Raw genomic sequence first — 11,880 nt, 5'->3', positions numbered from 1 at the left:
CAGTCCTATTTTTTTTCTTTTTTAAAACAAACAAAAAAAAGAAAACTCTCCGATGGGGGATAAACAGTTAAACCATCATTTTTGAAAAATATAAAACAACAGTATTACATAGATGGCGTGCATTTATAAAGATTTCTTTATAGGACTAAATGAAACCCAATTCACTCTGTACTTCAGAGACCGTTTGTTGTCCCAAAATCAGAGATTACTGTTCAGTTTTTTTTTTTTGTTTTTTTTGCCTTATTCCTTATAATTACACCCAGGTTATAATAACACACGTAACTATCAAAATACAATTACACACAAAGTAAACAATATTCCATAACTGCGTTTTGGAAATTTATTCATAAACATGATTTTTATGGTAAGCTTCCCAAAGAGCTTTGAGGGCAGTTTAAATGGCATCTTTAAAAGCTATATGTGCAGCTGTACAGACACATATGCATGCACAAAAAAAGTACAGTACTGTACACGGCCATCCAAGCATCTCAACACTACTTTCCCATCCAAAATAGTAAACGTGATTGTAGAAATAACTTCAATGTATATACAGAAAAATTGTCTCTGAATGGAAAAACAGAGCAATACATTACACTTTCGGTTTTCTTCGAGCATGTTACACACACACACACACACACACACACACACATATATATATACACACACATATACATATCAAGCAACTTTAAAACGTAGTGTAGTGCCGTAAGTGTTTATAAGGGGGTAAAGGAAAATAAAAACATAACCCAAGTATCTGATGTTAGAGCTTTCTTTCATCTTGATTTTTAAGTAATTTTAACAGACACTTGAAACATGAAAAATGATTAAAAAACATCTTATGAATGACAACATATCAGACCACATAACTTATACAATAAATTATATTCGTTATGATGTGAAATGAAGATTATAATTCCAATCATCCAATCAAATTCTCTTGCATTAGCAAAATCAGAGTGTGTCACTGCACTGTAATCTGTGAAAAGAATAATAAATAACAAAAATCATTTTGTGATAGCAAAATATTGTCTTCGCAACAACTGTTCGGATTTATTGTGCACCTAGTAGGTGGGCAGGGTGAACACCGAGGCGGCGTCAACATAACCGTTCCCTGCCGAAGCCCTTTCGTCCTGGACTGGCAGCGCAGTGTAAACGCAGCTTGTAGGTTTCTGAGCTGTGGTAGCGCTGGACGACGTGTAGTTCCGCCGTGTTCCTCCGTCTGTCTCCCGGTTCTCACAAGGACACGTGTCCAGCTCTTCTTTCATCACTCCTCTCTGGAGCAGCAGCACATTGTCATTGCCAACTCCCTTCACCTTGCTGTAGTTCTCCCCCTGGTGCACCTGGGGGCAGCGTTTTCCGTGGCCTGATGAGACAGGATGGAGGAGCACCGTGTCCTCCTCATCCACCCTGTGGACTTCAACGTACTCACTGGACCGCTCGGCGAGCAACCGCGGGCCCGCCGGTGCGTCTTTGTGGCCGACGTTGGAGATGTTGACGTCGCTGTGGGCCCGGAGTTGCCGTCGGGCCTCCGTCTGCGGATGGAGCAGGTGAGGTTGCTTGTTGCTCATGCAGAACTTCCAGTAGGTTGGTCCGAAAGCCTCTTTGGAGCCGTGGCCGGGCTGAGTGAGGTAGGAGGACGAGGAGTCCGTGGGAAACAGGCTGTCCGAAAGGCAGTGCTGTTTGGCTGTTTCCAGTGACCTCGGTTGATCCAGTGAGGTCGAGCTGTACTGGGGCAGTGGGGAAAACACAGAGGGCCAGGTCTTCACCCTCCCGCTAGACATGTCAGGGCTCACCATGTCTTTGTGAGCATATGTCAACGCTTTCTTCTCCCAGGCTGACTGGTGCCTTTGTGCCTTTGTCCCCATTTGACCGCCCTCCTTTCCTGGTTGCTTTTCCTCTTTTGCCCGACCGCACTTATCCATCAGCAGCGTGTGACTGTCGCAGCTGCCCCGGCCAGAATCGCTGTCGGATGAGGAGCTCTCGGATTTGAGGCCACCATCGTGCAGATCCTTGTTTTCCTCCAGCATCAGTTCCTGCTCCTCGGGGACGTACACCTCCAAGTATTCCACCAGCAGGTCCTCATAGTTAGACGACGACGTTGGGGGGAAATCAGACACCACCAGTGCTCTGAAAATATCCTCAGACTTGCCATTCTACACACAAAAGAGAAAAACACAAGTATTCGTTGGTCCTTTTCTTAATTAAACATGATGATTTGCAGCAGATGAGGAATACGTCCAGACATTGGTCGTTATCTCGATGCTCTACCTTGAGAAGCTGCTCATCAAATCCTTTGATTTTCGGACCAGGGACTGGCGGCAGAATGCAATGCTTCAGACTTCACACACAAAAAGAGATGAGATTCATGTCAGGGTTTGTGAGCAGCAGTTGAATATCAATGAGATGAAAGTCGAGAGTGGCAGTAGTTCCATGGACCTTTTTTTTTCTTTTATCATCACACCAAGTATCACAGTATCCCAGTTTATATTCCAGTGTCTACCCTATAACATGCAGTCAGATTAGTCTCCTTCAGATGAAAATTTATAAATGTGAATTAGATCTTTTTGTGCTTCTCACATCAAACTGTCAATATTTTATAAAAAATAAAACATGCATAAGGAAGTCATGATCATTCTTACCTGTGGCTGTTCATGACTATCAACCACATGAGGATGAGAAAGATTAAGGCAGAAAAAACTGCAATGAGGATCCAAACTGACTTTTCCCGATGGAAATCTGAAAGATACAACATACCAATGTGAGACCTTCAGCACAAAATATAACCTTCTATTGTCTCACTAGTATTTTATTATTATTATTATTATTATTATTATTATTATTATTATAGGATATTGAAGAGGCTGGATAATTATAGTCATTCTATCCTTGCCCCATTAACTATTGACTAAAGCGATAGTTCACATTTTGAAAAATATGCTTAGTCACTTTCTTGCAGAGTTAAAACTCATTGACATTTATAGAAGTCAGCCAGCGGGAACGCCTTCTCTCTATGAAATGACCCGTGATTGGCCCGAAGTCTCCGTCAGACAAGATTCTCTAAGGCATGAACACGGAGCCAAGACGAGGTGCAGAAGTTAAGTGACTGCAGCCATATATTTAAATGACAGTCAATAAGAAGGATATCAATATCTCTCAGCAAGAAAGTGGTTTAGCATATTTCCCAAAATGCTGACATTTCCTTTAAGAAATGTATTATATCTTAAAAAGACTGTTAAAATTGTACGTGCTGTAACTACAGATAAATGTTGGTGGATGTCTTACAGTCAGGAACTTTGATGAAGGATGTGGAAGTCCATTCACTCCAGAATCCATGATCGGGTTTACAGCGCACCTGAACAAGGTACGTCCCACCTGACCGCAGGCTGAAGATGTTAAACATCTTCTGCTGGCCTGCAAGGTGCATCTGGAAAAAGCAACACAAATAACAGACACGGTTCAGGTTTCAGTCCCTCAAGCTGTCGATGACTCGTCAGTTTTCAAATTTGGAAGACCAACATTTTGACCGCTATGTCCCTTCCTTGCGAGTGCAATGACTTCCCTACCTCCCATTCCTTTTCTTCCTCCAACTTGATCCGGATCTCGTAGATGAGCGTGATCCAGCCGGAGCGGGTGTCAGCCTTGTGCGGCGGTTCCCATGACACTCGGAGGAAGGGCCAGCCTTTGTCCTCCATTACGATCACTGTTAGTTTCTCCGGAGGATTAGGCTTGACTAGAGAGGCAGAGAGACGCCATGTGTTTTGTGGGTGGGATTAAGAGAAAGGAATGAAAAAAAAAAAAAAAAAAAAAATCTAAGTAAATAAAACAGTCTTTGGAAGACAGAAACAACTGACTGTGAAAACGGGTCCACGTCTCTCACATTGCGTGACAGATTTGTTGACGTGTAAGGACATGGTAGAGATAAATGTAAATGTTTAGGCTTTAATTTATTCTCTTGGAGACACATATGAGGTCAGACAACTAAACAGATACAGTTTAGGCCTGATCAGGTCGCGAGGGACCAAAGAAAAAGGAATATTTCATGAACCAAACAACGCGTGTTTGTATTTTGCAACATCACACTGGGGACTATAATTACAGACCTCTTACGATATTTATATATTGTTCCATAACAGAAAGTAGATCTGCCCACAATTTATATTTAATCCATTATCTCCACTCAGACGAAAGAAAAGGCTTAAAGTACTGAAAAAAGAAACCATGTGTTTAGTCCCTCTCGATAGTTTGCTGTCTGTGTAACTTCATTTGTTCCTTTTTTTTAAATAAGCCACAAAGTTGTATTTTTCATTTGTTAAAAATAAATAGGGCACAGTGCAGTTTAGAAAACATCACAGGAAGAGGAGAAAATTATTGTTGGGAACTATTTTCAGCCATTGATTAATACATGTTTGGTACCGTAGTGAGTGTTTGTAGCAGCAGGATTGTGTATGTGGGATGTGACTTAAAATAGTTTCTGTGTTGTAATGACAGAAGATGTTATCCGGTGAAACAGTGCGGCACTTTTATGTGTTGGTACTAGTTTTTGGACAACATTGGAGACTGTGGTTTGGCATGGTTTTGGCAGTATGGGCGATGCTTATTATTACGACCAATCATTGCAGGTTTTGGTCTATTAATAGGATTTTAAAGACAACAAAATAAACATTAACAAGCTTTATCCCTACTTCCTTTAGGTATTCAGTACTGTGACAAAGTCTTTTTACTTCTATAAATTGGTGACCTTCAGCGAGGAGCTATAGCCAGAGGGAGGGTTAAGTACACTCCAACAGTATTAGCCACAGTGTAACCCAGTGTGCCGCTGAGCAGCTGTGGGAGTGTGTGTTACATTTTTTTTAATCCTCTCGGGGAAATTGTGTCTGGAACATCATGCTAAATCAGGTGAAACCTCACCCTCCCTGTTCCGAACCCGTGCACACATTCCTCTTACCGATGTAGACCACGTCGATGTCCACGGGGTCAGAGAAGGTGCTGCCCAGCGCGTTGTTGGCCACCACCGTGATGTTGTAGTTGACCCAGATGGACGTGTCGTTCTTGTTAAAGAAGCAGGAGTTCACTCCGGCCGTGTGGTAGTCGGGACACTCGTACACCGTCTCGGAGCTGCAGGAGAGGAAGGGGAACAGCATGTATTCGCACAGTGCAAGAACAGCGTGCATTCCTGAAAATGTGTGTGTGTGTGTGTGTGTGTGTGTGTGTGTGTGTGTGTGTGTGTGTGTGTGTGTGTGTGTGTGTGTGTGTGTGTGTGTGTGTGTGTGTGTGTGTGTGTGTGTGTGTGTGTCTACTGTAGGTGAAGGACAAGGTGTTTATTTCCTGCACTCTCAAATTGCGTTTCTGCCTCTAGGATAATGATGTGTTGTGTATAAACATTTATAGCCACTACTGAAGGTTCAAATCCCAGCAGACATGAGTGCATTAATGACACAACTGCCATGTTTTTATGTTTAGAACAGGAAGAATGCATTGTTGTTGAGAGTGTTGGTTTCTACACGCATTACTCTCATCGACTGGTGGAACTCCTTCCTGTTAGGTCAAATGAAACAGCTTTGTGGCTCTAAATGTATTAAGAGTTGGAGAAGAAAATCCACAGAGTCTTTATTTCATAGAAAGTGGAGAAAGTGACTCATCTAAAGTTATGTTGAACAGCATTTAACTAAAGTGCATTTATTCTACACACAATAACCATTCTTATAGAGAGAATAAACAGCAGGACATGTACAAACACAAATACCCTAGCATTGTCTGTAGCTGTAGTGCTAATGCTTGAAAAACACAATACATGTGTAACTTAAAAAAAGATGATGTTACTTAAAGACACTTAGTCGTGTCTCTGTGAGCTATTACAACATAGTGTGGCAAACCATGGCCTCATGGCAGGAATGACTACCTGGACAATCCCCTGATTGTTGGCTTTTAAAAGACAGAGATGAATTAAGTTTCATCTCATTTTATTGTTTCTTTAAACTTCAGTTCATTCTTCATCTACATTTGTTAAAAGGATGAGATCAACAATTTAGTTCAACAATATGCTTATTTGTTTGTCTCGCAAGGATGAACACCTTCCTCATATCTGTCCGGCCACAGTTTAGCTCCAGTTAGATCAGCTTAGCATGGGATTATGCCAACCAACATACAATACATGCAACCACTTACTAGTGTAAAAAGTAAGTGTTATAGGTGGTTATGTGCTGGACTATTTCTGTACTGATGACTTTTTAAGAGTTGTGTCACCTTTAGGCCTTTATGCTGCTAGTCAGCACCTGGCTGCAACTTCATATTCAAGAAACAGATATGAGGAACATTCTGCTAACGATAACTTTCTCCTCTTCCTCTCTGTTTGCATGCCACCTTCATCCTTCTGAATGTGCACCGTAACCTTGCTAACTTGAGCCTATTAAGCCCTGTAGTTGAACACAATGGTCCCAGTTCTTCCCCTCATTCTCTGCATCTCTTATCAATGTTGCACAATGTTAAAATCCCCGATCACGGCGGGCACAACCAGAGCCACATAACCCTTCACAATCTTTATCCTCTTAGACCTGTCTGCTGCCCTCAATGCTAACCACCACAAAGGCTGCTCACTAACAATGGTGCGACCTTGAGAATGAAGAGACATTCCATTTTTTCGGATGCACTGATGCTGCGCTCCACTCTTCCACCGACATGCATGTTAATACAACATCTAAATGGTTGCTGACACGTAGAGCAATTTTCTCTTAAACATTTGCTCTTCGACTCATTTTCTGTTTCAAATCAGTAAAAAAAAAAAAAACGTTTCATTAAATTAAAATAAGAGTCAATGTGTTACTGCATGAGACTGGAAGCCGCTTACTTCTCTTTGCGGTAGTACAGGGCGTAGGTAGTATGCAGTCCCCCGTCAGAGCCCGGCTCCCACCAGCAGGTGAAGGTCTCTTTTTCAGGAGAACGACATCTGGTCAGTGCGGGCTTCCCCGGCAGGCTGTAGCCTGAACACAAAACAGCACATATAAAAAAAAGGATATTACATCCAATACAATACGAAATGTAGTGTATAATATCACAAAAATAGAGAACCACAAATCAAACTTTAACAGATGTAAACAACACCACAAACAAGACCCTTTAAGAAGTATGCTAAGACTGTTTCAAGTCTCGCTGAAGCCAAACACTTACGTGTTGCGTCTGCGTGCGGCGTGAAGAACAGCAGCAACAACATCAGCATGACTTCCCCAACCTTCTTCATCGTAGCACCACGAAGCCTCATCTGTTGGATGGAGAAAAAAACAAAAACAAAGAAAGGTGAAGATGGGGGAACAGTTGACAAAATACCTCGACTGGAATTTTTGATGCACATCTTGTGTCGACTCACAACATACTTGTATGACTAAGAAAAAGCTGTCCTGTGCAGCAGAGATGCTTTCTTCATCACGGTTTAAGAGTGAGTCTAATGTCCAATCCTCAAATTCAAAGTCCTTTAAGGCATAATTAGGAACAGACAACAAAAAAAGGACGACGTCCACATGTGGACAGTTCACAATTAAGTGTTGGACACTTTACTGCTGATGTAAAGAGTAATTCATGCAGAGAAAACATCTGTGCCGTAGTGCAATACAGAAGTTGGCGTTAAACTCAAATTATAGAGCGCACATGTCCAAAACAGGTCTGATAAGTCAGAATAAAATGTGACTACAGAAGATGAACAGAGAGAAAAAAAAAATTCTCCCACAGAGAATGTATGCTGTCTCACTAAGGATTAAAAAACATCCTCTCTGTTTCGGACTACCTCTACCAGCTGGTACATGCAGCGTAACTGATTGCATAACCTGAGTCGGGGCTTTTGCCCTTACAACAGACACACAGCAGGAGGCGGGTTTGTGTTGTTGGCGACCAGCTTGACTCCCCTTCGCTTGACTTGAAAATCTGCATTTGCCGGACCATGTGCAGACGTATCAGATGTATTTACTAAACCCCACGGGGAAGGCAGGGAGGGAGGAAGAATAGGCGATGATATAGAGGTTAAATAGATGGCAGAGCTGATGTTGGATCAGCAAAACCTGAAAGCTGGCAGGAAATACTTCCTGTCAAATGCTGGCTCACGTTCTCCCTGATTACTGATGAATTGTTGCGGTTCAGCATTTGACATGTTGAACAGAGGACTCTTTTGTCCCACTGGGGTTTGAAAAGGTGCACGTTCACATTTTCAAAATTCAAATGAGCCCTAATAAATCTAAATATATACATATATATTTTCTACAACCCCCTAAAGCAAAGACATTCAGATTCACTTATTTAGTGAGTGCTTCTGAATTTCTGCCAAGTGTCTTATCAACAAGATACTGTCTGCATTTTATAAGATGATGTACACTTGGGAAAATTCTGTATTATTAATGTACAGTAACACTGGTGCGGGATGTGGCTGCATGTGTTATCATATTGTGTATAGTGGTTAAATATGACGCAATAGTAATGTTGTGCCTCATGATGATTGAAATATCCAAGTTTTTCTCTTTTTTTTTTTTTCCAGAAATGTTTCAACCCACTTGTTTACAGGTTATCACACTTTCTTAATATCATAACAACTTCCAGCAAGTGGTAGTTACCAACTGCGGTTGATGGTGCCTTAATTTCAAAAACGTCACCATGATCTGATAATTGGCATTAAGATCAAGGCACTGGATTAGCCTCCTGCTGCATATAGCCGTCTTACGTAACCAGGAGCACAAACTGAATAAGCTGCTAAGCTGAGAAAAAGTGCTTGTAAACAGACTGAGGCGCTTCCCTCACAGATAACAATGGTTGAATTTGAACTCTACTGTGTGGATTCTCAGCAGGAAATGTACTTTATATTACAAAAAAAAGATAGTCTTATTCATTCATTATACCGTATATTCCACCGCATTCATGGCCATCAAAGAAAGCTTGCTTGCTTTAGTTAATCTTATATAAACATGCTGATCTTACAGTTTAAAACTACAAATCTACACATGAGGAAACAAGCAACCAATACTTTAATATTAATAATGGAAAATGACGCATGTCTTGAAAGTCATACCCAGAAGTGTCTCTGCATGATTTGTGAATAAATAACTATATTTAATGTCGAAGAAAAAAACTGGAAAACTACAGCGTGACTGTTGTGCTTTGAGAATTGTCCGTCATGCATGGTCAGAGAGTCCTTGTCTGACACAGTTGACCTACAGCGACTTGTTTGAAACCTGGTGTTCTCTTCCAAAAGGTTTCTAAAGAACAAGGGGCACAAAGTAAGAGAATATATCTCGTATAATTTTGCGTATCTCAGTTTTATATTACCTTGAGGTCAGTGCAAATAAAATAAGTGCCCCACCGAGGCCACTGGGATTTATGAAAGCTTCCATATTTAGACAGGAAAAGAGTGTCCAGCATATTTACAAAGTACACCAGCAGGTTTGACTAAAATGTGTTGTTTTTGTTCCTCCAGCAACAATTACTTACATGTCCTTTTATCATAAAATATCCTGTTCATCACAAATTGTAGTTTGGTTTAAGAAATATCTAAAACAGATTAAAAAAAAATTACTTTGTGCTGATATCAAAATCTTGACCTGTAATCCTGCTTGGGTGTAGAAAACCGGTTTGACCACAAGCACCTTTCTAGGAAATTTTTTGTTTTCTTATACAGGTAGTCAAAGGCAGAGAGCAACAGAAAACCAGATGCAGTAATTTTCAGGGCAATGAGAAACACTCAGGACAAACTTTAGGTCCCAGGACTGGTGAATTATACCACTTATAACTGTAACAAACTTGTCAGCTGTACTGTAGGTAGTAATTTTTTGTTCTATACTTTCATGTGTATGGTTTCAGGTGTATACCTGAAGCCAGGGAACATAATCTGTACAGTTTATGTTTGTACTCTTATTTAAATGGTTAATGAAAGCTGGCACAGCCTGTTATTAGTGTAATAACAATATGGCATCCCAGTTTGATGCCAGAAGGACTCATTCAGATGAAGTTCTCTGACACAACTCTACATAAAATCCTGTTTCTCATTATTCCTCTTGAGGATATCACCGAATGCACAGGTTCAAAACAAAGAAACTATAAACTAAAAAAAAAAACTAAAAATATACAGCTCTCGCTCTTTTTGCCTTTTTCAGCAACACTACAACATTTTTACCTCATTGTCGCACATGAACGTGTTGCTTGTCAAACTGTACTTCCTCTCTTTTCTTAGCTGAACTTTTGTATGTACATTTTTAAGGGCAGCAGTCCGGCAGAACACTGTTCTCTACCGGCAGCAATAATGATCCCACTGATCTTCGGCTGTGCTCAGAGTAAGAAATAGGTTAAGAAGATAAGGGGACAACCTGCAAACATGTATTTATAGGCCTCCAATGCTGCTATAGTTCCTGTGTTTGAGAGAGAAGCAATATTCCTCTGAGGGTCTTCTGTTAGTTCCAATGACACAATTAACCTGGTGAAGCAGAAACTCCATATTTCGAAAGCTATACTGTATTTGAAGATCTGAAACACCTGAGGCGTAGCTGCGTGTTAGATATAATGTAAGTGGCTCGGCCAGGATTTGTTTGAAGCTGCATGCAGGCATGTGCTTTTCTAATTGTGGATGTAGTCACTTCTGTCTGGTTAGTTCTGATCAATCAGTGGACGAGCTGGGCTGTATGTACAGTGTGCGTGAAATGGTGAGAGAAAGAATATATACTGCTTTTGTTATTTAACTGAAGAAATTACATAAAGTGAATCAGCAAATACTTTCCTTACAAAACAGCAGTAGTTACAAGACTGTGAACATTTTTTTATTATCCTGACTCACCACTTATTTTTGTGCAAATTATGTGCAAAAAAATGTGTCAACAGTTGCCACCAAAAGATTATCCATCTTAATATAATGTTGATAAAGCCTGCAAGTCAATTTTCAGCCCGTGCTAACACAGATAATAGATCTCTATCATATGACACAATCAGACCTGAACAGGGAAAAGTCACATTACAGTACAATATTTTAAATCAAATGAGACTTTTTTTGATTGTTCAAACCAATATATACACTTTAAATGAAAAAAAAAAAAAAAAAGACTATCGTTGATAATAAATATTTCTAAATATCGTAGGAAGCGAGGCAACACTTTAAACTATTACTTAAGCCTGAGACAACTCTTATGCTTTCACTGTATGGTCAATCATTACAGCAGTAATCAGCATGCAGAGCTCAACACTGATGAGGCCGTCTATATAAAGCCTGTGGGCAGAACTAACAGTGGAAAGAGTCAGTAAGCTGCAGGCAACCCATGTTGTAATCCACTATTGAGTTGAACACTTTGGTGCAATAAAGACCAATAGCCTCTCTCACCTCCTTTAAACCCGACTAAAGGCCAATAAGCACGTGGCAGGTATTTGAAGCCCCATTTATGCAGTTGACACCCCGGCATCATCCTCCTCTTCTTCCTCCCACGCGGAAACAAACTCTGCCTGCAGCCATCCATCATATCATCACTCTCAATTTTTTCCCATCTCTATATGAGTCTGTACCAAACGCTAGGAACCAAATCACACCAGTAGTGATGATCAACTCTGAGTTTGTTTGTGACTTACCAGCAGCTGGCAGGAATTTCCAGTCTCTCCCTCAGTATCTTGGACGCTGGCAGCTCCCAGAAGAGCAGACTTTTCACCGACCTGAAACTATGACTGGTTTACCAAAGACAACAGAAGGGAAGTGCGCACATTATTACCGAGCGACCCGGGCAGCTCAGACATCCGTCCCGTTTCCCAAGCATCCCCTCTCCTGCGCCCTCCTGTGATCCCGAAGAGGGCGGGGCATATTAGTCCAGCCTCGCCGTAAGCCCCGCCCACCGTGTAGGTTCTCTAGACCTGCAGGGAGGAAGAGATGGACATCCA

General features: G+C 41.1%; 1 protein-coding gene across 1 annotated transcript; it reads right to left on the bottom strand.

The window, feature by feature from the left end:
* Window positions 1–60: 60 nt before the first annotated feature.
* prlra (prolactin receptor a) lies at window positions 61–11,786 on the bottom strand. Its single transcript, XM_069710787.1, has 9 exons — window positions 11,578–11,786; window positions 7,165–7,255; window positions 6,845–6,977; window positions 4,946–5,115; window positions 3,564–3,730; window positions 3,283–3,424; window positions 2,640–2,736; window positions 2,269–2,338; window positions 61–2,153 (listed from the first exon to the last, which is right to left on the bottom strand). The coding sequence occupies exons 2-9, from the start codon at window positions 7,253–7,255 to the stop codon at window positions 1,062–1,064; spliced, it is 1,962 nt and encodes a 653-aa protein (XP_069566888.1). The 5' UTR covers window positions 11,578–11,786; the 3' UTR covers window positions 61–1,061.
* Between the last annotated feature and the right edge of the window lie 94 nt (window positions 11,787–11,880).

The sequence above is a fragment of the Brachyistius frenatus genome, unplaced genomic scaffold (assembly GCF_029030835.1).
Source record: "Brachyistius frenatus isolate BFR_SWC_R1_liver_20210118 unplaced genomic scaffold, ASM2903083v1 Contig_94, whole genome shotgun sequence".
Lineage (NCBI taxonomy): Eukaryota > Metazoa > Chordata > Actinopteri > Embiotocidae > Brachyistius > Brachyistius frenatus.
This window is presented reverse-complemented; position numbering and strand designations above follow the sequence as displayed.

What these genes read in the sequence shown, in the direction of transcription:
- prlra (XM_069710787.1), bottom strand. Translation starts at nt 7,255, where the DNA reads ATGAGGCTTCGTGGTGCTACGATGAAGAAGGTTGGGGAAGTCATGCTG. An exon ending in CTGTACTACCGCAAAGAGAA is followed by an intron (nt 5,116 to 6,844) that starts GTAAGCGGCTTC and finishes CCTCTCCTGCAG; the next exon opens with CTCCGAGACGGTGTACGAGT. An exon ending in TTGATGAGCAGCTTCTCAAG is followed by an intron (nt 2,154 to 2,268) that starts GTAGAGCATCGA and finishes TTTTGTGTGTAG; the next exon opens with AATGGCAAGTCTGAGGATAT.